We start from the raw sequence: 24,883 nt of genomic DNA, 5'->3' as shown, positions 1-24,883 counted from the left end.
CCGCTGGGCTCCTCCAGGAGGCGATACTTCCCCTCTCGCAAGCACAGAGTCTGAGTGTAGCAAAAGTCTTTTAATAACAGAGAGAAACCATGTGGCATTATGCTGGGGAAACACCACCAACAGGATTCATAACACAACCCATGAGCAAAAAACCCACCCCAAGCAAATTGGGGCACGTCCTTTTCCCTTTGGTTCTTGAGTCCAGCAACCCCAAATCACCCAAAGTCCCAAAAGTCCAATGACCCAAAAGTCTCTGTCCCTGGTCAGGGCAGCCCCAGAGTTCAAAAGTTTACCTGCAGAGTTTTACCTCCCAACCTGGGTGGAGATTGGGGGGCAGGGGAGGGGGGGTTAAGGGGCACCTTACATGGTCCAACACTGCTGGCTGCTCCGCTCGCTGTCCCACAAACTGCTCCGCCAGCCGCTCCACGTGCTACAAACGGCTCTACCATATAGCTTCAGGCTCCCCCGCTGCTTAACACAACACTCAGTGATTTCAGCTCCTTTGTGATTTCAGCTTGTACTAGGGGAGCCTCAGGGCTGGTACACCATTAGCCCAAGGTGAATTCAGCTCAGCAGCCTGTAACCAGACTCCTAAGGGAATCAAAATTAGCTCTGATATTCCACAGTGGAGAGAGGCAGTGCAATCAGCATGCAAGGGCCTCACCAAGGGAACATACCACAAAATATTAATATCTAACCCCAACCTCAATTCACAGAGCTTTGGAACCCATGTCCCTTGCCTAGCGAGTGCTACTTAGTTCATGGCGAGTCCCTCCATCATAACAAAAGGCCAAGTACAGTTCCACTGTCCTTGATTCCCATAATCAGGGTAATAACAATTTATTCTTCCTGCCCCAGTAACAGAGACACTGGGGATCCCACAGCAGCCAAAGTAACCATTTGGGCAGCTATGGCCTCATTCTAGGCGGGGTGGGTGTGCCTATGCAAATGAGATCAGCCCCTGAAATTCTTTTCCACAACTTGCCAGACCTCACCACCAGATGTCAGGGTGGAGCTCATCCTGATTCTGCTTACATGGAGAATGGGTGCAGTTTCTAGGAAAGCAGAAGCCAACTGAAGTTAGAAGCAACTGCAGTCAGAGAGAAAGTGAAAGTGAACAAGCTGCACTGTGGAAAGCGAGCGGGAGGGAGGAGGCAGATGCAAAGCCCTGGAGAAAGAGGGTGCAGTCTTCTAATGCAGGTATTTTCCCCTGGGGATGGGGAGGGAGGGGGAAGGTTCTCATGCCTGTGCCTATGGGGTTCTTGTTTGCCCCCTGCTCTTTCTCTCAGGTATTCTCTGCTGGGTTAATGGGGCTGGGGAGGGGTCCCGTGGCCTTTCTGCTGCAGTTTAGGCCTGAGAACAAGGCTAGTCAGAGTCAATAAAGAAATCGGTGCTCACAGGAGCTCAGCGGAGCACAGGCAGGCATGGGCCCAGGAGCAGGCCCTGGGAGCAGGACGGACGCTGGGGCAGGCTGGGAGGGTGAGGGGCGGTCAGGGCTCAGGAGCAGACTGGGTGGGAGGAGTAAAGTGTTGGGGAAAGGTGCTAGGGCCGGGCTGGGGGGGATGGCCCTGAGATCAGGGGAGGCAGGTCTGTATCATTTTTGGTGATGCCCAGAACGGATCCAAGTCCCCCCGACCCTGCCTAAGGCTCTGGCAGGGAGTTTGGGTGTGGGAGGGGATTTGGGGTGCAGGCTTTGGGAGGAAGTTTGGGTGTGAGAGGGGTGCTGGCTCTGGGCTGGTGCAGGAGGGGGTGCGGGCTGCAGGCTCTGGGAGGAAGTTGGGTGCAGGAGGGGATTTGGGGTGCAGGCTCTGGGAGGAAGTTTGGGTGTGAGAGGGTGCAGGCTCTGGGTTGGTGCGGGGGGGTGCGGACTGCAGGCTCTGGGAGGAAGTTGGGTGCAGGAGGGGATTTGGGGTGCAGGCTCTGGGAGGAAGTTTGGGTGTGAGAGGGGTGCTGGCTCTGGGCTGGTGCAGGAGGGGGTGCGGGCTGCAGGCTCTGGGAGGAAGTTGGGTGCAGGAGGGGATTTGGGGTGCAGGCTCTGGGAGGAAGTTTGGGTGTGAGGGGGTGCAGGCTCTGGGTTGGTGCGGGGGGGTGCGGACTGCAGGCTCTGGGAGGAAGTTTGGGTGCAGGCGGGGGTTTGGGGTGCAGGCTGGGGCAGGGGGTTGGGGTGCAGGAGTGGGTGCGGGGTGTGGGCTCTGGGAGGGGGTTTTGGGTGCAGGCTCTGGGCTGGGACAGGGAGTTGGGGGTACGGCAGGGGTTTTGGGGTGCTGGGTGCGGGAGGGGGTTTGGGTGCTAGGTGTGGGCTCTGGGCTGGGACAGAGGGTTGGGGTGCGGCAGGGGGTACGGGGCTTGGGGCTGGGCTAGGGATGAGGACTTTGGGGTGCAGCAGGCAGGCTGCCTCAGGGCTGGGGTGGGGGGGCCAGAGAGGAGGACTCCCCCCAGCCCTCTCCCCACTGGCAACAGCAAGCTCTGGGGGAGCTGAATTTGCTGGAGCCCGGAACCACAGGCCCATACACCTCACGGCTCCTGCCTGAGATCATGGGCTGACCGGCAGAAAATGCATCCAGCAGCTGGCTGGCAGAGCTGGGGGGGTGGGAGCAGAGCTGCGAGCAGGTTAGTGGGGCTAAGGGCCAAGAGGTAGGTCTGGAGCAGGGTGGGGAGGCCTCAGGAGCAGGTGGGGAGATAAACATGGGGGGCAGATTCAGGAGCAGGTTGGGGGGGTTAAAGGAGGGGTCCCAGTTCAGGCAGGTCAAGTGGGATCAATATGGGGCCCCAGGTTCAGGAGCAGGTTGTGGGGAGTTAATATGGGAGCTGTGGGTTCGCAGGCAGGTTGGGGATAAAGGTGGGGCCCTGGGTTCAGGGGCAGCTGGGTGGGGTCTTTGCCCCTGGTTTCCATGGAACCAGGATTTTGCCCAGTACAACGTAGAGTCTTTGTATTCCTGTCCTCTCAGCGGCTGGAGCGAGGTCCCCCCAGGGACACAGGAGGGTTCATTGAATGGGTCTCAGACCTATTGTCAGCGTTTGTCTTGCATTTTGAGGGCCAAAGGCATCGCTAAGATCCTAGTAGCCCATCGGTGTCGGTGGAGTTACACCAGGAGTGGGCGTGGAGGCCTTGTGCACATGCACTGGGTGCCAGATCAATGCAAATTGCACTAATTCCATACCATTTACACCTGGTTTCTGACCAGCAGCCACCCAACCTGTCACCTTCCCCTCCATTTATAGCCTTGCTGAGCGTGGCCCAGCCACGTCCATTTACCCCAGGCTGCATTGGGCCCAACAGCTACATAGGAAACAAAATTAGTAGCTTTAGCAAATGGAAAAGTGTCTGTGTCCCTAGCTGGCTGCACCCAGGGGCAGCGAGTTATATGGGCCTGTGGTGCCGGGCTCCAGCAAATTCAGGGCCCGGGGGGCCCGGCTCCACCAAAGTTTGGGGCCGGGTCTCTCCCCTGGCCCCATCTACTGCCCCCGCGTGCCTGACCTGGGCAGTGGGCGGCTGCCCCCTGCAGCTCCCTCGCCAGCTACACGGGATCGGTGCAGCCGGCAGGCTGCGGCGACTGCGGAGGGAGGGGGGAGGAGGCACATGGCAGCCCCCACCCTGGCTGGACCTGCTAAGCAGCAGCCTGAGGGGACCTGGGTAAGTGTCATGCTGGGGGGGCTGGGGAGAGCCCCCCCCAGAGCTCGCTGCTGCCGGCAGGGAGAGGGCTGGGGGGAGTCCTCCTCTTTGGCCCCCCACCCCAGCCCCAGGGCAGCCTGCCTGCTGCACCCCAAACTCCTCGTCCACAGCCCCATGCCCCGCACCCCGTCCCACACCCCAACCTTCTGTCCCAGCCCAGAGCCTGCACCCTGCTCCCCAACCCCCTCCCACACCCAGCACGCCGCACCCCCCGCACCCCAAATCCCAGCCCAGAGCCCACACCAAGCACCCAAACTCTCTCCCGCACCCCACATCTCCTCCTGCACCCCAACCCCCTGCCCCAGCCCAGAGCCCACACCCAGCACCCAAACTCTCTCCCGCACCCCACATCTCGTCCTGCACCCCAACCCCCTGCCCCAGCCCAGAGCCTGCACCCAGCACCTAAACTCTGTCCCAGAGACCGCACCCCAAACCCCCTCCCAGAGCCATAGGCAGGTGCGTGTGAGGAGTGTAAGGGTGGGACTTGGACCCGTTCTGGGCACCACCAAAAATGGCACAAACCCGCTGCCCCTGGTTTCATAGGACAACGTGTCCCCGATAATCGGCGGCTGCCAGTGAACTTGTAACTCTCCAAGTCCGTTTGCAGGTAGTTCCCTGCTCGGACAAAGGCTGCAGCTACAGGGGGGATGGGTCCCGCCCAGTGAGATTCTCCCCTGCCAGCGGGGCAGGCTCAGGCCCTCGGCACCACTTACCCTCCACCTCCGGTTTTCACCCTCTGGGGCTGCCTCAGCCTCTCCCCACAGCTCTGGAAATGCCGCCGGGTAACCCAGGGCTGAAGGAACAACCCCATGGTTCTGGGGTGGGGAGAGCCGGGCCTGAGGCTGGCACCTCCATCCTGCAGCCCGCTAATTAATGCACCGGTCGCCCTGTGGGGAGCGGGGAGAGTGGCATCTTTTAACGGAATAAGCATTTGCTCTCGTCTTTGCCAGGCAAAGTGCACATGGTAAAGCGTGGTTCAGCGTTGGCTCTTCTCTCCTCTTAGGGCAACCCTCCCTCCTTTGGCTTTGGACCAGAAAATCCGTTTGCCGTTCAAAGGGCGCCCCTTGGAGAGGAGATTTGGGCTGCACAATGATGCACTCAAAACTCAGCACGTGCCCGACGCGAACAGGCAGATGCAGCTTTCGCTCCGCCCCCAACACGTAGCCGGGGGTTTTCTACATCTCGTGCTCCAGAATCAAAGTTTTAATTTAAAGCAAAATTCTGCCTCTCACTCTGAGCTTCGCAATCTGTTTTCATTTGCAGACCCCTAAAAAATGTCAAATGGAGGCGTGGACCCCTCTGGACATCTATTGTCTGTATATAGAATTGAATTCTGTTCAGTCAGTGTTAGGTCCAAGTCTTTCGCGGACACCTTAGGGTATGTCTACACTACGAAATTAGGTCGAATTTATAGAAGTTGGTTTTTTAGAAATCGTTTTTATATAGTCGATTGTGTGTGTCCCCACACAAAATGCTCTAAGTGCATTAACTCGGCGGAGCGCTTCCACAGTACCAAGGCTCGCGTCGACTTCCGGAGTGCTGCACTGTGGGTAGCTATCCCACAGTTCCCGCAGTCTCCGCCGCCCATTGGAATTCTGGGTTGAGATCCCAATGCCTGATGGGGCAAAAAACATTGTTGTGGGTGGTTCTGGGTACATGTCCTCAGGCCCCCCTCCCTCCCTCCCTCCGTGAAAGCAAGGGCAGACAATCGTTTCGTGCCTTTTTTCCTGAGTTACCTGTGCAGACGCCATATCACGGCAAGCATGGAGCCCGCTCAGCAAACCGTCACCGTATGTCTCCTGGGTGCTGGCAGACGCGGTACTGCATTGCTACACAGCAGCAGCAACCCATTGCCTTGTGGCAGCAGACAGTGCAATAGGCCCGAAAACCATCGTCATCGTGTCCGAGGTGCTCCTGGCCGCTGCGGTAAGGTCGGTCAGGAACGCCTGGGCAGACATGGGTGCAGGGACTAACATAGGAGTGACTCGACCCGGTCATTCTCTTTAGTCCTGCAGGCAGTCCTATTGTACCATCTTATGGTGAGCAGGCAGGAGATGTGGATGGCTTGCAGTCCTACTGCACCATCTTCTGCCAGCCAAAGATGTAAAAGATAGATGGAGTGGATCAAAACAAGAAATAGAGCAGATTTGTTTTGTATTCATTTGCTCCCCCGTCTCTCCCTCCCTCCGTGAAATTAACGGCCGACAATCATTTTGGTGAAGTCTGTCAGGGGCACCTTGAAAACTTTAATTCAGTCCTGCCTGAGATACCAGAGGGAGGGATAGCTTAGTGGGTTGAGCATTGGCCTGCTAAACCCAGGGGGTTGAGCTCAATCCTTGAGGGGGGCATTCTGTGTGACAGTTGTTTTTGTTTCTCCTTGATGTAAAGCCACCCCCTTTGTTGATTTTAATTCCCTGTAAGCCAACCCTGTAAGCCATGTCGTCAGTCGCCCCTCTCTCTGTCAGAGCAACGGCAGACAATCGTTCCGCTCCTTTTTTCTGTGCAGACGCCATAGCACGGCAAGCATGGAGCCCGCTCAGATCATTTTGGCAGTTAGGAGCACATTAAACACCACGCGCATTATCCAGCAGTATATGCAACTCCAGAACCTGGCAGAGCGATACCGGGCGAGTAGGCGACATCAGCGCGGTGACGAGAGTGATGAGGACATGGACACAGACTTCTCTCAAAGCACGGGCCCTGGCAATGCGGGCATCATGGTGCTAATGGGGCAGGTTCATGCGGTGGAACCCCGATTCTGGGCCCGGGAAACAAGCACAGACTGATGGGACCACATAGAGTTGCAGGTCTGGGACGATTCCCAGTGGCTGCGAAACTTTCGCATGCGTAAGGGCACTTTCATGGAACTTTGTGACTTGCTTTCCCCTGCCCTGAAGCGCATAAATACCAAGATGAGAGCAGCCCTCACAGTTGAGAAGCGAGTAGCAATAACCCTGTGGAAACTGGCAACTCCAGACAGCTGCCGGTCAGTCGGGAATCAATTTGGAGTGGGCAAATCTACCGTGGGGGCTGCTGGGTTGCAAGTAGCCCACGCAATCAAAGATCTGCTGATATCAAGGGTAGTGACCCTGGGAAATGTGCAGGTCATAGTGGATGGCTTTGCAGCAATGGGATTCCCTAACTGTGGTGTGGCCATAGACGGAACCCATATCCCTATCTTGGCACCGGAGCACCAAGCCGGCGAGTACATAAACCGCAAGGGGTACTTTTCGATAGTGCTGCAAGCTCTGGTGGATCACAAGGGACGTTTCACCAACATCAGCGTGGGATGGCCGGGAAAGGTACATGACGCTCGCATCTTCAGGAACTCTGGTCTGTTTCAAAAGCTGCAGGAAGGGACTTTATAACACAGAGATAAAGAACGGATGTTGTTCGAACGCCAGCAAACATACGCTGCAATGCTTTGTTCTGCAATGATTCCCGAGTACGTGCTACTGGCCTGGAGTGGTAAAGTGTCCTACCATGGTGGATGGAATAAGGCTGCCCTCCCAGAAACTTTTTGCAAAGGCTTTTGGAGTACATCCAGGAGAGCCGCAAATGCCAGGGCAAATTAATCATTAAACGTGCTTGCTTTTAAACCATGTATACTATTTTAAAAGGTACGCTCACCAGAGGTCTCTTCTCTGCCTGGCGGTCTGGGAGGCAGCCTTGGGTGGGTTCGGGGGGTACTGGCTCCAGGTCCAGGGTGAGAAACAGTTTCTGGCTGTCGGGAAAACCTGTTTCTCCGCTTTCTTGCTGTGAGCTATCTACAACCTCATCATCATCCTCATCGTCATCTCTTTCGTCCCCAAAACCTGCTTCCATGTTGCTTCCATCTCCATTGAAGGAGTCAAACAACACGGCTGGGGTAGTGGTGGCTGAACCCCCTAAAATGGCATGCAGCTCATCATAGAAGCTGCATGTTTGGGGCTCTGACCCAGAGCGGCCGTTTCCCTCTCTGGTTTTCTGGTAGGCTTGCCTCAGCTCCTTAAGTTTCATGTGGCACTGCTTCGGGTCCCTGTTATGGCCTCTGTCCTTCATGCCCTGGGAGATTGACAAACGTTTTGGCATTTCGAAAACTGGAACGGAGTTCTGATAGCATGGATTCCTCTCCCCAAACAGCGATCAGATCCCGTACCTCCTATTCGGTCCATGCTGGAGCTCTTTTGCAATTCTGGGACTCCATCATGGTCACCTCTGCTGATGAGCTCTGCACTCACATGCAGCTTGCCACGCTGGCCAAACAGGAAATTGAAATTCAAAAGTTTGCGGGCCTTTTTCTGTCTACCTGGCCAGTGCATCTGAGTTGAGAGTGCTGTCCAGAGCGGTCACAATGGAGCACTCTGGGATAGTTCCCGGAGGCCAATACCGTCTAATTGCATCCACAGTACCCCAAATTCGACCTGGCAAGGCGATTTCAGCACTAATCTCCTTGTCGGGGGTGGAGTAAGGAAATCGATTTTAAGAGCCCTTTAAGTAAAAAAAAAGGGCTTTGTCGTGTGGACGGGTGCAGGGTTAAATCGATTTAACACCGCTAAATTCAACCTCAACTCCTAGTGTAGACCAGGGCTTAGACACAGTCTGCTGATCCCCAGGGGTCCGCAGACCACAGGTTGAGAACCGCTGCTCTAACTTACATGGCTGGGAAAAAAACACTTTAAAATGTGACCCAGTGTAACCAATGCAGCGATATCTCCCCGAGGCTGGAGACAGCTTGAAACTGTATCTCTGACAGGCATGAACTGCCCCATTCATCAGTGGAAAGTTAACTCTGAGACCTAATGACAGCAACATAGATGTCTGCATCGTTCACTAGTTCTTCTGATCAAAGCAGGTCAGAACGAAAAGGGATGATCCTATTATGCAGGTTTCCACAGTCTACAGCATGTGGCATCTTGTTTTTGGCTTCATGTGCGGACGGGGCTTAGGAGCAAACTGTAGCCCCTTCCTCCAACCTCACCCCTGCCGAAATGTCCAGCGTCCATATGTTTGGGCTGAATGGCATGCTGGGCTGTGGGAAACAGTTAATGTTACACATGGAAGCTCAGTGGACAGTGGGGGTGGTTTCTATAAAAGCAGGAGCCAGCTGAGATAGCAACTGTGTGCCCAGGAAGCAATAGGCCGAGTGAAAGAAAAAGTTATTTTGTGTAAAGAGAAAGAGCCGGGTGTGGCAGCAGAGCAGGGAGCTGTGAGGTGTTGGAGAAGGAAGGTGCAGTCCTTGAATGCTGGTGATTTTCCCTGAGGCGGGGGGGGGTGTTTCCGACTGAGTCTTGTTTGTCCCTTTGGGAGTCTCGTTTGTCCCTGGCCCTTTTTCTAACGTACAGTATTTATTGGGACTGCTCAGTACCCCAAACCCTGAGGGGCCAGTACCATGCCTGGTGTACCGGGACTCAGCGGTAAGCCCCATACGCAGCTAGGCCGTGTAGGCGCTAGCCCTGGTGGGTCCCAGGAGCCACTCAGACACATGGCTCAGGGAAAGGGTGTTTTACTGGGGCTGGCAGGAAAGGGGAAGGTTGCAGGTACCCTAGATACAGAGCCTTCAACAGTTCCAGTTCCAGCGGTTCCTGTTTGGGTCCCTGGGGCCGTCCAGAAAGTCAGGGCTCCTTAGGCCTAGTGCCTGGGGGGGCCTTCTCCCATCCAGCCTCCTGTCCAGCAAGTAGGAGCTTGCAGGCTTCCAGGCTAGATTCAGTCAGTGTCTCTCACTGGGGCCCCTCTGCACAGGCTCCCTGCCCACCCACTGCTGCTGCCCCATAAGTCCCGTGGAGCCCTGCACCCAGCTGTGACGACCAACACACACAGCCTGTCCCACACAGGGCTCGGTATATGGGTCCTGAGGATTCCCCTCTGAATTCAACTTCTCTCCAGCTCCCTGCTTGCCATGTGGCTGCTGCTTCGGCTTCTCTGCAGCCTCTGGCTTGTCATGCAGCCACCGCTTCCAAAGAGAGCCTGGTCAATCCATGGTCCAGGACCTTCCCCTTCCCTGGCCAGCAAGAAGGGGATGTGCCGTGGGGAGGGCGCTGACAGGAGTTGTAGTCCCCTGCTTTGCTAATCCATCACAGAATTCTCTGCTGGGTTCTGCAGGCAAAGCAGGGAGCCCTGGACCTTTCTGCTGCAGTTTAGGTGTGAGAAAATAGCTGTTCATAAGAACAGCCCTACTGGGTCAGACCAAAGGTCCATCTAGCCCAGTATCCTGTCTTCTGACTGTGGCCAGTGCCAGGTGCCCCAGAGGGAATGAACAGAACAGGGAATCATCAAGTGATCCATCCCCTGTCGCCTGTTCCCAGCTTCTGGCAAACAGGCTTGGGACACCATCCCTGCCTATCCTGGCTAATAGCCATTGATGGACCTATCCTCCATGAATTTATCTAGTTCTTTCTTGAACCCTGTTATGGTCTTGGCCTACAAAACATCCACTGGCAAGGAGTTCCACAGGTTGACTGTGTGAAGAAATACTTTCTTTTGTTTGTTTTAAACCTGCTGCCTATTAATTTCATTTGGTGACCCCTAGTTCTTGTGTTATGAGAAGTAGTAAACAACACTTCCTTATCTACTTTCTCTATATCAGTCGTGATTTTAGAGACCTCAATCATATCTCCTGTTAGCCGTCTCTTTTCCAAGCTGAAAAGTCCCAGTCTTATTAATCTCTCCTCATACGGAAGCCATTCCAGACCCCTAATCATTTTTGTTGCCCTTTTCTGAACCTTTTCCAATTCCAATATCTCTTTTTTGAGATGGGGCGACCACATCTGCACAGAGTATTCAAGGCGTGGGCGTACCATGGATTTATATAGAGACAACATGATATTTTCTGTCCTATTATCTATCACTTTCTTAATTATTCCCAGCATTCTGTTAGCTTTTTTGACTGCCGCTGCACATTGAGTGGATGTTTTCAGAGAACTATCCACAATGACTCCAAGATCTCTTTCTTGAGTGGTAACAGCTCATTTAGACCCCATCATTTTATACGTATAGCTGGGATTTCCAATGTGCATTATTTTGCATTTATCAACATTAAATTTCATCTGCCATTTTATTGCCTAGTCGCCTAGCTTTGAGAGATCCTTTTGTAGCTCTTCGCAGTCTGCCTGGGACTTAACTATCTTTAGTTATTTTGTATCATCTGCAAATTTTGCCACATCACTGTTTAGCCCTTTTTCCAGATCATTTATGAACATGTTGAATAGGACTGGTCCCAGAACAAAGACCCCTGGGGGACACCACTATTTACCTCTCTCCATTCTGAAAACTGACCATTTATACCTACCCTTTGTTTCCTATCTTTCAACCAGTTACCAATCCATGAGAGCACCTTCCCTCTTATCCCGTGGCAGCTTACTTTGTGTAAGAGCCTTTGGTGAGGGACCTTGTCAAAGGCTTTCTGAACATCTAAGTACACTGTATCCACTGTATCCCTTGGTCCATATGCTTGTTGACCCCCTCAAAGAATTCTAGTAGATTGGTGAGGCGTGATTTCCCTTTACTAAAACTATGTTGGCTCTTCCTCAACAAATTATGTTCATCTATGTGTCTGACAATATTGTTCTTTATTATAGTTTCAACCAGTTTGCCCAGTACTGAAGTCAGGGTTACAGGCCTGTAATTGCTGGGATCACCTCTGGAGCTCTTTTTAAAAACTGGCGTCACATTAACTATCCTCCAGTCATCTGGTGCAGAAGCTGATTTAAATGATAGGTTAGAGACTATAGTTAGTAGTTCTGCAATTTCACATTTGAGTTCCTTCAGAACTCTTGGGTGAATCCCATCTGGTCCTGGTGACTTATTACTCTTTAGTTTACCGACTTGTTCCAGAATCTCCTCTAATGATACCTCAATCTGGGACAGTTCCTCAGATCTGTCACATAAAAAGAATGGCTCAGGTTTGGGAATCTCCCTCACATCCTCAGCTGTGAAGACCGATGCAACGAATTCATTTAGTTTCTCCGCAATGGCCTTATCGTCCTTGAGTGCTCCTTTCGCACCTCGATCGTCCAGTGGCCCCACTGGTTGTTTAGCAGGCTTCCTGCTTCTGATGTACTTAAAAAAAATTTGCTATTACATTTTGAGCCTTTGGCCAGCTGTTCCTCAAATTCTTTTTTGGCCTTCCTAATTGTATTTTTACATTTCATTTGCCAGTGTTTACACTCCTTTCTATTTTCCTCACTAGGATTTAACTAACACTTTTTAAAGGATGCCTTTTTGCCTCTCACTGCTTCTTTTACTTTGTTGTTTAACCACGGTGGCTCTTTTTCAGTTCTCTTACTGTGTTTTTTAATTTGGGGTATACATTTATGTTGAGCTTCTATTATGGTGTCTTTAAAAAGTTTCCACGCAGCTTGCAGAGATTTCACTTTTGGCGCTGTACCTTTAATTTCTATTTAAATAACCTCATTTTTGTGTAATTCCCCTTTCTGAAATTAAATGCTGCAGCACTGGGCCGCTGCGGTGTTTTTCCTGCTGCAGGGATATTAAATTTAATTATATTATGGTCACTATTATCAAGCGGTCCAGCTATATTCACTTCTTGGACCAGATCCTGTGCTCTACTTAGGACTAAATCCTCTGGTGGGTTCCAGGACCAGCTGCTTCAAGAAACAGTCATTTAAGGTATCAAGAAACTTTATCTCTGCATCCCGTCCTGAGGTGACATGTACCCCGTCCATATGGAAATAATTGAAATCCCCCATGATTATTATTATTGAGTTTTTTTATTTTAATAGCCTCTCTAATCTCCCCGAGCATTTCACAGTCACTATCACCATCCTGGTCAGGTGGTGGGTAATATCTCCCCACTGCTATAGTCTTATTATTAGAGCACTGAATTTCTATCCAGAGAGATTCTATGGTAAAGTTTGGTTCATTTACGATTTTTACTTCATTTGATTCTACGCTTTCTTTCACATATAGAGCCACTCCCCCACCAGCACGACCTGTTCTGTCCTTCCGATAGATTTTGTCCCCTGGTATTACTGTGTCCCATTGATTATCCTCATTCCACCAAGTTTCTGTGATGCCTATTATATCAATATCCTCATTGAATACAAGGCTTTCTAGTTCACCCATTTTATTACTTAGACTTCTAGCATTGGTATATAAGCACTTTAAAAACTTGTCCCCTTTTAGCTGTCTGCCACTACACCATGTAATTGAATGGGACTCTTTTTCATTTGACTGTTTCTGATCAGACCCTGCCTGTATTTTATCATTTTCCATCCTTTCATCTTCACTAGGATATAGAGATTCTCTATTAATGGATCATCCCCTCAGGGATTCAGTGTAGAAATCAGTGCTTACATGAGCTCAGCAGAGCAAAGCCAGGCATGGACCCAGGAGCAGGACTGGTGGTGTTAAGGGGGCAGGTGCTGGGCAGGCAGGTAGGGTGTTGGGGGCAGGCAGGATTCAGGAACAGATGGGGGGTGGGTTCAGGAGCAGCCTGGGGAGATTAAAGTGTCAGGAAAGGGTTCCAGGGCTAAGGGTGAGGTGCTGGAGATCCTGGTGCAGGCTGGAAGGGCTAAATGGTGGGAACAAGCAGCAGCTGAAAGAGCTAGGGTATGGGAGGTGGGTCTTGTGTCCATGAGCCAGCTGTCAAGGCTTAGGATAGAGGCCTTGGGTAGGGGCTGGTCAGCAGGGCTAAGGGGGAGGGAGCAGGTTTGGAAGCAGCTTAGTGGGGCTAAAGGTGAGGGTGGGGTTCAGAAGCAGGTTGGGGGATAAATGTTGGGTGGGGGCTGGGTTTAGGATCAGATCAGGAGGGAAAGTGCGGGGGCAGCTGCAGGAGCAGAGAGTGAGAGGGATAAATGTTTAGGCTACAGGCCCAAGTTCAGGAATCTGGAGAGGTGAGACTAGGACTTGGTGGGCAAGGAGACTGGGTAACAACCTGCTACTGCTATCAGTTACTCAGTTACCTCAAGTGGCAGAGGTCTGTGCGGCGGCTCTAAAGGTTCTGACCCTGCTGATGACCCATGTGGTCGTCAATATGATGCCAGATGATGGAATTGCCGTTGAAAAACATTTTTAAAAAAAACTTAGGAAATGACTTGCGTGCACACACACAACCTATGTTAAAAGAACATTACTACGGTTGCCAAGTTAAGCACTCAGAAGGTAGGAAATGCCAGAAATAAGGTTGCCACGCAGCCTTAATGGTACAGCCTTTAATTACATGATCACATACTATGTTTTCCTACCCCTGACACAACGCCTCCCAGAGCACCTCAACAGCACCACATCACACCCTACCCAGCGCTGTAGCCAGGGTGCACTGATTTAAATCAAAGCCATTTAAATAACTGATTTTAATCCTGATTTAAATCAGCAAGCAGGAGTTATTGATTTAAATAATTTTAATCTTGCTTTGCATTTGTACCTTTAGATACTTATGTAAAGAAATGTTGAGTCTCAGTGGTTGCTAACTATGAAAAACATGTTGATTTGCAATGAATTAGAGCCTTCACACTAAATTTGGTGGTACTTTTTGCTAACCAGGAGGATACACTATATCTATACAAATTTATTTAAATAATTACGTAGCCTAACATACATTTATTTGGATTCTTAATTTTTACATTTCTTTATTATATTAGGAAAATGGTGAATGATGAATTTCTTATTTCTGAAATTATGTTTAATTTTTTACTTATGATTTGTGTCAAGCTCTGTTTTAATGGAAATTGGAATTCATGTGAAAATGTGCAAAAAGTGCATTTAAAGTTTTGTTCTTATTAGTTAAATAAAACTACCTTAAATGTGCTGAATATAAGAAAAACATTTATTAAAACATATTTCATATTTAAAACTGACAGATTTATTAAAGGAAGCATTATCTGTGGGTAGTAAATTGAAAGATTGTTTCTGTTCATCCCAATCTTCAGGGTTTTAGAACTAGTAGATCTCATTCTCTCACACTTAACTTTTATTCATAGATTGGAAGAGAAAAACAAGAGTTCCTGCTTCATCAATTCCCAGTTAGTTTCTTAACTTTGAATGAACTGAGATGAAGAAAATGTTCGCTGCACCTGCAGAAGAGGCTACTGCTGTCAAAAGCTGGTTTAGTCCTTTGGCAAACTCTGGTTCCAGGTGCTTAGATAATGACTTCCAGCCATTCAGTGGTTTGACCTTTCTTTAAAAATTAGCCAACAAATGTACTGCTTAATATTAATTGTGTTTAAATGATTTTAATACATCATAGTAAGTTTAAGCCTTAAAATATATTTTGATAATTTAAAATAGGTTTATTTTTAAAAAGAAAAATATATATTTAAATTAAACACAAAAATCCTTAATTTTATTTTATTTTTTAAAACTCATAATTTCTTATCCACCCTGGCTGTGGCTAAGCACCACAGTGTAGCCCATTATATATTGCATAAGGCTGGGAATGGAGCAGGTAGAGGTAGGGAAGGAGAGACAGCTTCATGGAAGTGTGATATTATTTTTCTACTCCATTTCACAGCCATGTCTACGGGAAAGGAAAAACCCAAGAATTCAGTGCAGGGAGATCCTGCAAAGGATGGACTAGCCAAGAGACTGGAATCAGTGGGTCTGAGTGCAGAGTACTGGCTGCCTAAACTGCACAAACAACTTGGAGTTACCTCTATCCAAGCCTTGAAACACCTGCGATATGAAGACTTCCGAAAGTTAGACGTACAGCACACATGGGAAAAGCAGGCCCTCCAAGAACTACTTAAGACAGACAGCAAGGCAACAATGACACAGCTGCAGGAGCAGCGCTTGGAGATGCTAAAGAGGCGGCAGGAGCAGGCTAAGTCAGCACTGAAGGAGCTAAAAGAAATGCAGGAGAAAGGCAGGAGCCGCTCTGAGGAAGCTGTGAGAAAGAAAGAGGAGGAGCTGCGGCAAGTTATGGACATAGCCCCACAGTACTGGGCACCACCTGAGAAGTGTTTGAAGGAAGTGATAGAGAATGTGCACAAACAGTTAGACCTCCTGAAGGAGACGGTGTCCCAGAGTGAGAATCTCCCTGACAAGGACCTTCTGAGATGGGCATCAGGAGGGCTGGCCCTGCAGGGCATTTACAAAACCAACAAGCTTGCAGAGATGGTGGAGAAGCGAGAGCAGCTCATAGACATCCCAGAAGGGTTCAAGCTCTTTGGTCCAGAGCAAGGACCGTTGTTTGAGAAAAAGGAGTTTTCATCTGCCGAAGCAGAGTCCTCATTCACCAGGACCATGGAAAATCTGGGCTTCAGCATTAGCGTTGCAGCCAAAGGTGGGTTTGGGGGGTTTAGTGCTGAAACCAGCACAGATTACAGCAGCTCTTCAGGGTCCGAACAAACCCACAGATCCCGCTCAGAACACACCTACATTTGCACCACCAAGTACAACTACATCCCACTGGCCTCAGGCTACTTCCCCAAGGCTCAGCTTCGACTTTCCAGTGCAGCACTGCAAGAGTTAAAAGAGATCGAGCAGCTTTTGAGTCACACCCCAGAGCCGGACAAGCTCAACATGCTGAAGAGCAGGGGCGGGAGTTTCTTCAACCGATTCGGGTCTCACGTAAACCAGGGTCCGCTTCACTTGGGTGGGATATTCTGGTGGAAAGCGTCTTCTGAGGGATTCCGGGCAGAGCAGCTGGACGAGATGAAGAAACGAACATCTGATGAACTCAGCAATTATGTTGGGGGCAGCTATAGAGGCTTCGGTTGGAGCGTTGCACCTGGTGTTACCGCATCAAAATCAGGTTCTGAAGCCTCATTTCAGGGCACAGACAGAAAACAAATCCAAACAGAGATTCAGCTGTTTGTGACCAAGACAGGAGGCCCACCTGGAGTGGATTCACTCACAGCATGGAAATCTGGGCTTATGACTAGTAACAAAACCTGGAGTGTCATTGACAGAGGCTCTCAGCTGATTCCAGTGTGGGAGGTAATCCTGTCCAATCACAGACAAGACTTTAAAGATGTTTATCAAATGAGCAGCAGCCTCACAAGGGCCTATGAAGCCCTAACAAAGCTAAGTGCAAGTACATTGGTTGGGGAGGAGTTAGTCAGTGCAGTGGATGAGGCCAAATTGTTTTTAGAGGAAATGAAGACCTGGGAAGTCACTGGGGATGAAGAACAGCTGGTGACTCTGCTCAATTTTAAACAGAAGCTACATGAAAAAACAAAACACAGCAGGACCTGGATTGACGTTTGCCTGTCGGATAAGGTGCTTCAAGATTTCCTGGAAAACACAGTTTCACTGTGCAAAGATTTACCTGCACAAAATACTGAATACATCAGATCTCTGCTGCGCTGCCTTCTGGACCCTCATGTCTATTCAGTTAAGAATTTCCCCAAATCTTCCTCCATTATGCAGTGGATCTTTCATGCTGAAGAAAAGCAGCAAAAATCTATCCGTGTTTCTGAATTTGTTGATTTCATTCAAGTCCTACAGGAAATGAAGAATTACATACAGAAAGTTACTTATGACCCTATGTCCTCTGCAGCAGCAGTGGAGGAAGCAAAAGTAAAGGCCAGCTTGGATGTGAGCTTAGCTTTGGGTTCCTTGCAGAAGGCTCTACAGGGCCGAGAGCAGATAGACATAGAGCTGTTATTGCTCTCCATTGCAGCCAGCGCAGGATACCGGGTGGACAGTCACACTTTTCAGTATCTCCTCGGGTGCCCAGAAATTAACTTCATGTTAAAGGAAATGCAAAAGGCACATGAGGGATATTTGACGCTTAGGGGTCAGGATGTTTCCAGAGCTCAGGCTTTCCTCTTATTGACAGGTCTTACAGTGACAGCAGCTGAATTCAAAGATGTGTCTCCAGAGGAGAAGAACAAACGTTTTACTTTTATGAAGTGTCACCTGGGACACTTGTTGTCAGGTGATGTAGCTAATGTCTTTATGAAGCCTAATGCATGTGATGACTGGAATGCCCTGGAAAGAGACCTAAATACCCTTGTAAAAGGAGAATATGAACCTTCCAGTAGCAATCTGCACAAACAGGATATAAAAAAAGAACTAAAGAATGTCTGTCAAAGGGCTAAGCAGATAACCCTACCAAAGCCACAGCCCCAAGCGCCACCAAATGATGGTAAAATATCTGAAGGATTCAAAACTCAAGACTTTCTCAATTTGATCAAACGACTTGGACTTGAAAACTACTATCCAAGGAAAATGGGGATGGCAGATTTCCATGTGATTGACAAGACCTCTTTACATGACAGCCAGCCTAGCACTGAGAGTGAACTGCCATTTCATTTTTTGCAAAAACTGTTGATGCTGGACTATCGGGTACGGTATCTGGTTTGCAAAGATGACTGTAAAACAAAACAAGAACGAACAAGTGCCTTGAACACGTCAAGCGAGGTGAACGAATCCTCAGAGGCAACCTCAGATATCTACGAGGACTTTTTAAATGACGATGAGGGAACTAATGAGTCTGTTACACCAAGGCAGACACACGTGCACCCAATGGACGTCCAGATGGCAATTTTTAATTGTGCAGATGATTTCATGAGACAATATCTTTCAACAAAGCTCGCTTTCTGCCAGTTTGCACTCCCACTTCTGGTGCCCAATCCTTGTACTTCACAAATAGAATTCCCTCTTTGGTCCCTTACACAAGTTAAAAAGAGTTGGCAACATGTTGAGAAATCAGGAGAGGAGGCTAGCATTAAAAATTATAAAAATAAACTGATTTATCAAGCAGATACACCTGTGGTGTCCTTCACACGGATTGGTAATTCACCTCATTCTTCAAAGTCTAAGATCCTGAATGCTCTGCTGAGTAAGCACAAGCATGACATTTTTTTCCATCGTGATTGTAGAGGCAGCAGCAAAGATTGTCTCCTGATGAACGGTGTTGTAGAAATCTCCTGGTACTGCCCAGGTGGAAAGGATGACGACAGATTTGACAGTTGCATCGCATTCACTAATCTTCATGGGGATGCAAGAGAGCATGAGCAACAAGTCAGATTTTTACAGGAGATAGCTTCTATAAATGTGGTTCTCTTTACAACTTCTGATGAGAACAAAATAGGCAAGCAAATTGTAAGTGATTTCCTGAAATCTCCAAAGCCTTTTGTATGTCTTTTTACTGAAAAAGAAAACATTGCGGCAGGTAAATCCAATCTAAACATAAAAATAGGCATGAAGAACAGAAATGAAGCAGAATTAATTGATGAACTGTCAACAACAATCAAAGATTTATTGGCTGGTTCGAACCTCACTTGTAGTCTTGAAACCTGTGTAGAAATTGCTCACCAGCATGGTTTTCTCATTGATGAAGACAAAGAAGAGTGTAAGCAAGCCAAGTTAATGGCACAGACAGTGATGGCCCTCTTCAAGGAGAATAACTTACTGGGCATGAAGGAGAAGCTATTGCCTCTTCAAGGAGAATTATGGCACAAGTGGTGTAAGAAAGATAAGGAACTTACCCGTGTACACGATAAAAGGAAGAGAAGCATTGAACAGCACCGGAGCCAAATTGAATCAGAGAAACATGCTATACGACATGATCAGATAAGGAGAGCATCCTCCCTCAATGATTTAATGAGGTCGGTGCTGGAAATTCTCCAGTCCCATTCAGAGACCACCAAAAAATATTTCCTGCAGTGGTTGAAAGTATTTATGGATGACTTGAGCTCTGACCGCCTTGCAGAACTTCGCCAAAAATATCATATCCTGTGGTCACAACTGCTGGAAGAAACAGACCCAGGAGAAAATGGTGACTCAGAAAATGTATTGAAAAGTAACTTGGAAACCGTCTCAGCTGAGATAACTGCTTCTACGATTGGCCTTGAACATATTTTGAGAGAGGTTGCTCAGATTTATGAAGCTCTTGGTACTTTGCCTCAAGAAGATCAACATTTTCTTGAACTTCCACAAATTGCAGCTGACCTGATGGCTTCAGGGTATCCCATTGAGCTGATGGATGGTGATGCTTCCTACGTGCCACTGAAATGGGTGAGAGCAGTTTTTGACAAGTTGACTGAGAAGTTAGGAGACAAAAAGGTGTTTGTCCTTTCAGTGCTTGGCATCCAGAGTACTGGGAAGTCAACATTGCTAAATGCCATGTTTGGTCTTCAGTTTAGTGTCAGTGCAGGGAGATGCACCAGGGGAGCATTCATGCAGCTAATTAAAGTGGATGAGAATCTCCAACGAAGTCTGCACATTGATTATATCCTAGTCGTTGATACTGAAGGGCTTCGGGCCATGGAACTAACCAGTAAATCAACACTCAATCATGATAACGAGCTAGCCACCTTTGTCATTGGTCTTGGCAACATGACTCTGATCAATATTTTTGGTGAAAACCCTTCAGAAATGCAAGATGTCCTGCAGATCGCTGTCCAGGCATTTCTGAGGATGAAGCAAGTAAAGCTCTCCCCAAGCTGTTTGTTTGTACACCAAAACGTTGGAGAAATAACTGCAAAAGAACAGAATATGGAAGGACAAAGACGCCTCCAACAAAAGTTAGATGAAATGACAATTACTGCAGCCCAGCAAGAGTTCTGTGATGTAAACCGCTTTAGTGACGTTATCCGATTTGATGTGAACACCCACATTCATTACTTCGCTCACCTCTGGGAAGGAGACCCACCAATGGCACCTCCGAATCCCAGCTACAGCCAAAATGTGCAGGAACTAAAGAGCAAGATTCTCATGGCTGCCACAAAGGAATCCAAGGGCAGTGTTTTAAGGCTGTCAGAGTTAAGAGTCCGAATTGGTGATTTGTGGAAGGCTTTATTAAATGAGAACTTTGTTTTCAGCTTCAAGAACACGCTGGAGATTGCAGCGTACAACCAGTTAGAAACAATGTTTAACCAATGGACCTGGCAGCTGAGAAGTCACATGCTAGAGCTGCAAACAAAACTGAACAATCGAATTAAGAAGAGAGAAATTCAGCATGTCACCAGGAGAAACCTTGAAGAAGAAGTTAAAGAAAAATATCATGCCATCATGAATGACACAGAAAGATTCTTCACTGAGGATCAAAACAGTGAAATATTAATTCAGTGGAAAGCAAGTACTGAAAATAAACTGAATGATCTGAAAGAGTCACTGATTGATGAAACTAAGAGGAAGTCTGAAGAACTTATCAAACTGAAGAAGAACCAAAGCAAACTTGTTGAAAAGAAGTCAGAATATGAAAATGAGCTATTCAAAAGAAGCAAAGAGTTGGCTCTGAGATTAAAAGGCGAGGAACTAAGTGAAGCAGCATTGGAAGAAAACTTTGATGGCCTTTGGAAACGATGGGTCTATGAAGTATCTTCAGATGCCCCTTCTGCTGAGGAACCTGACATTAGCATGGATGTAGAAAACATTCTTCTGCAGCATTTTAAACAGGAACCCAATATAGCAGAGAAAATTAAAAGTTCCTCCTGCAAAAATAGTTTTTCTGTCGATATTTCCAAGCATATTGTCCTGAAGAAAACACTAGGCATCTTCCATAAGACTTTGGATAACTGTGATATAAAGAACATAGAGCAGGTTACAGTTCACATCATAGAGCTTGTTAAGATGAACATTGATATGAAGGAGCAGCAGAGAATGGATTATAATCAAAGTTACATTCACGAAATATTGAATGAAATAAGAAGAGAGGTGGACTCTGCAGCCAAAACCTCAAAATACACATTTAATAATGAGTACAAAATAGAGTTATCCCTGTATCTGTGCAAAATGGCAGCAGAACGGTTTGCAGACATGCACAGAGCATTTAAGAATTCAAATGATCCAACCGTCTACCTTGGAAATAAAAGAGACAATTTCTTTAAATGTTTTCAAATTTCCTGCCAAGGAGCAACCTCCATCACAACATTTGCTGATTTCTTATGCACCAAGCTTTCTGCAGCTCTCCGCCAAGCAGTCTATGACAAGACTGCCATTGACATAGTCAATGAGATGAGGTCTAACTATTCAGCCTTCAATGGCAATAGATCCAAACTGGAAACCAGCATTCTGATAACCCTGGCAGAGGAGGAAAACTTTGAGAAGTACAGACAATACATTCATTTCCCACGGGACTTCTTAGAGAGTTTTATCAAGAAATGCGTTGATGATTATTGTTTAGACAAGAAAAATCCAAGACTGAAGAATTTCTTAAATATTTCCCTTGATTCTTTCCAGACTCTTGTTCTTTCAGCTATTCATGACTCGACTAGGGTTGTCAAAGATAAATATGGCAACGTATCCTTGTGGCTGGATGAATTTTGCAGCAGACTTGGAGATTACTTAGACCTTCCCAGAAGTGATCTGAAAAGCATTGAACATCAGGAAATAAAGGACATAGAGTTTCTGAAAGAGGCAATGAGTAAATCTTTTCCCCCGGTCCTAGAAAACCTGAAACAGGAATTTGCTGTGGTTGATATGGAGCCACTTAAAGTGAAGCCTCATAAAATACTATTCAAACAGCTCTGTGGGTGCTGGGAGCAGTGTCCCTTTTGCAAGGCTCTTTGCATAAACACAATACCTGGTCATGACGGAGACCACAGTGTTCATTTCCATCGTCCTCAGGCCCTGAATGGTACCCAGTGGTATGGAACAGACCAGCTTGTCATTGAGATCTGCTCTAGTCTTGTGGCAAGTGACTACTTCATGGTGCTTTGTGAAAAGAATCAAATTCCATATAAAAATTATAGACAAGCAGGACCTGCTTATGCCAATTGGAGCATCACAGCAGACAACTCAGCACAGTCTTACTGGAAATGGTTCGTGTCCCATTTCAGGTCAATACTGGAACAAGATTATTGTGCAAAATTTGAGGGCAAAGGAGCAATCCCTCCAGAGTGGGGCCAGATTGAAAAGAAGACCGTAATCTCTGAGCTGAAACAGCTGTAACATTAGTATAGCATCCCCTATATAAAAAGGGGACATTAATGTACCAGACTTTGTTATTGTAGCCAATTAGTTTATTTTATCAGCCATTTATTATTGTGTTATTTAGTGTAATGGATAATTTATATGCTATTTTTTCTATAATTAATGTATGCATAGTAGATTTAAATTGTAGGGTTATAGACGGTGTAAGATTAACCAGTATTTAGGAGTGTTGTGTGTGTATTAGACATGTAGGTGAAGCCTGGCTGGTATGGAAGGCCGACAGACTGAGGCCTGTAAGATTTTAGCTTAGCTAGACTAGGCCATAGGCTTAGGAATGCTTGGCAGGAGTGGGTGACCTACAGGTAACTCCATGCCAGTAAGGTCACAAGATTACTGTAAAAGATGTGCCAATAGGTCATGTCACGGAAAAACAGCAACTGACAGCAATGTATTGTCCAAGACCACGAGATCCCTGATTGTAACATCATGGAAAGTCCTGTCCTGACCACAAGTTGCCATAGACACATGTTATGCGAAGATGCAAATGAGAATAAGGAGAACTAAGAAACAGCCTTTGAAAAATGGGGCACCCCAATATTCATGGGGTGTGGAAGTACAGATAAGGAAAAGAGGGCTGAAACCTTCATGCATATGCATAAGGTGTTAGGTGTGGTCAGAACTACAATATAAAAGAGATTCCTTGGTTGGGTAAAAGTGGGAAGACCCCAAGGGAAACCCCAGCAGGAACCATCCCTCTATCAATGATTGTCTGTTGAGAGATCCATCAGACCCTAGAATATCTTTGAGGATGTGAGTATGTCTGTAGAAGTTATTGCATGGGTTTCTGTATGATTTGTATAGACATGGTGTGACAAAGCTCTGAGCCTGCATTGGTGGGTCATGTGCTTCCGGGCAGATTCAGTGGCCTCCGAAGCTTGCTAAGGCCCTCAATGTGACCTCCCTTTCTCAGTGTAGTGGCAAGGGTCACACCTCCCGAACTACTTTATCACAAGCCAGTATGGGAGGTGGGAAGGGGGGATACCCCACAGCCTCTGTTGCTCCTTTTGAGCTAGTCGGCGCAGTTCAGCCTCCTGCCTGGACCGAGGCCTGCTTCCCCTCTCAAGAGGGTCTCCATAGAGCATGGGGGGGGAGGAAACCCGGGCCCACCCTCTACTCCGGGTTCCAGTCCAGGGACCCTAATGATAGCAGTGGTTGGCGGCTTCCCCTTCACCACTGGAGCTGCTTTGATTCCTTGGGCCACTTCCCCGTGGTCCCCTTTTTCTAGCTTCACCCTTACCTCAGGCTTCAGCAACGCTTCCTCTTCTCTAGCTCCTTTCACTGGGGCTCCCTTGAGGGAACTGGAAGAAGAGCTTTTAAGCAGTATGAGTGAGATCTTGATTGGTTCCAGCTGTCTCCATTAGCCTAACGGCTTTAACTGGTTAATTGGCATCAGGTGCGTTAATTGACCAGGAGTAGCCTTTGTTTGGCTATCCAGGGAGCAGGGACCTGCTCATCCTGAGGCTGATATACCTGCCTCCCATCACTCTCTTATATCCTTCTGGTCCGAGTCCATCACAATGGGTAATTGTAATTTTAATTATTGCTTCAATTAAATTTGCAGTACAGATAAGACTTTGTACTTATGATTGTGTTCGTGGTCACTATCCTTGGTCTTGGTGTGTTCCTGGAGACTCCACATTTGAGAAAAATTTGGTGATTTTTCACTCCGTTGAGCTTGAAATTGGAGCAACAGGAGCTGAACCCATTGGAGCGTGATACCAAATCACTACATTCAATTTAAATTAAAAAAAGACTGCACTATAGACAGTGGAAGAGTGATTATTTCTATTGGAGCTGGTGGAATAATTCACTTAACTCTTCTTCAACAGCATTGAGAGCTTCTTTCTGACGTCCTGGAACATGGCTGAGCTGTCCTCATGGAAAATAAAGCAAATTAAATCCTACAGAACCTGAAAGATGCAAATTTTGATAATAAAGTGATTTTATGGTATTATTAGAGTGGGGCCTGTTGTGATTATTGAGCCTAAAACTACCTCAATTGTAATCTCAAATGTAAAAGGCATGTGACGGTTCATAAGATGATACACTAAACTATAACTTTTTGCCTGCTTGAAAATTAATCATAAAAAGTAGGTAAAGTTGTTTTCAATAATGAATGTTATCAATAAGTGCAAGAAAACCAGAGAGAAACTGGATTAGTCCCAAAAAATAAAAAAGGCCAACTGATATGGTACAAGGACTATACTGAGATTATGTGTGGTAAACAAGATAATATGAAACTGGAAATTAATGGCTCCCAAATGGTATAGCAGCTATTAGGACTAATTGGTGGACAAAATAATGAGGGGATAAACTCTTGGGAGGATTAGAGGGGGTTAAAAAGAGACTTTGAAACAAAAAAAATCTCATCCTAGCCCTCATGTGGAC

General features: G+C 47.6%; 1 protein-coding gene across 5 annotated transcripts; it reads left to right on the top strand.

Annotated features, from left to right (window-relative positions):
* The first annotated feature begins 1,029 nt into the window (after positions 1-1,029).
* On the top strand, positions 1,030-24,449 carry LOC140908430 (interferon-induced very large GTPase 1). Of its 5 annotated transcripts, XM_073335501.2 has the most exons (4): positions 1,030-1,200; positions 4,677-5,051; positions 14,593-14,746; positions 15,123-24,449. In XM_073335501.2, the coding sequence occupies exon 4, from the start codon at positions 15,125-15,127 to the stop codon at positions 22,451-22,453; it is 7,329 nt and encodes a 2,442-aa protein (XP_073191602.2). In that variant the 5' UTR covers positions 1,030-1,200; positions 4,677-5,051; positions 14,593-14,746; positions 15,123-15,124; the 3' UTR covers positions 22,454-24,449. The 5 variants fall into 5 exon arrangements, with proteins under 5 accessions (XP_073191602.2, XP_073191601.2, XP_073191605.2 ...); XM_073335500.2 differs by lacking the exon at positions 4,677-5,051; XM_073335503.2 differs by lacking the exons at positions 1,030-1,200; positions 4,677-5,051 and adding an exon at positions 5,069-5,599.
* Positions 24,450-24,883: the final 434 nt, after the last annotated feature.

The sequence above is a fragment of the Lepidochelys kempii genome, chromosome 3 (genome assembly GCF_965140285.1).
Source record: "Lepidochelys kempii isolate rLepKem1 chromosome 3, rLepKem1.hap1, whole genome shotgun sequence".
NCBI lineage: Eukaryota > Metazoa > Chordata > Testudines > Cheloniidae > Lepidochelys > Lepidochelys kempii.
The sequence above is the reverse complement of the archived record's forward strand: the minus strand, read 5'-3'. Positions and strand labels throughout refer to the sequence as shown.

Excerpts from the sequence above, each read along its gene's own strand:
- LOC140908430 (XM_073335500.2), top strand. The coding sequence starts at position 15,125 with ATGTCTACGGGAAAGGAAAAACCCAAGAATTCAGTGCAGGGAGATCCT.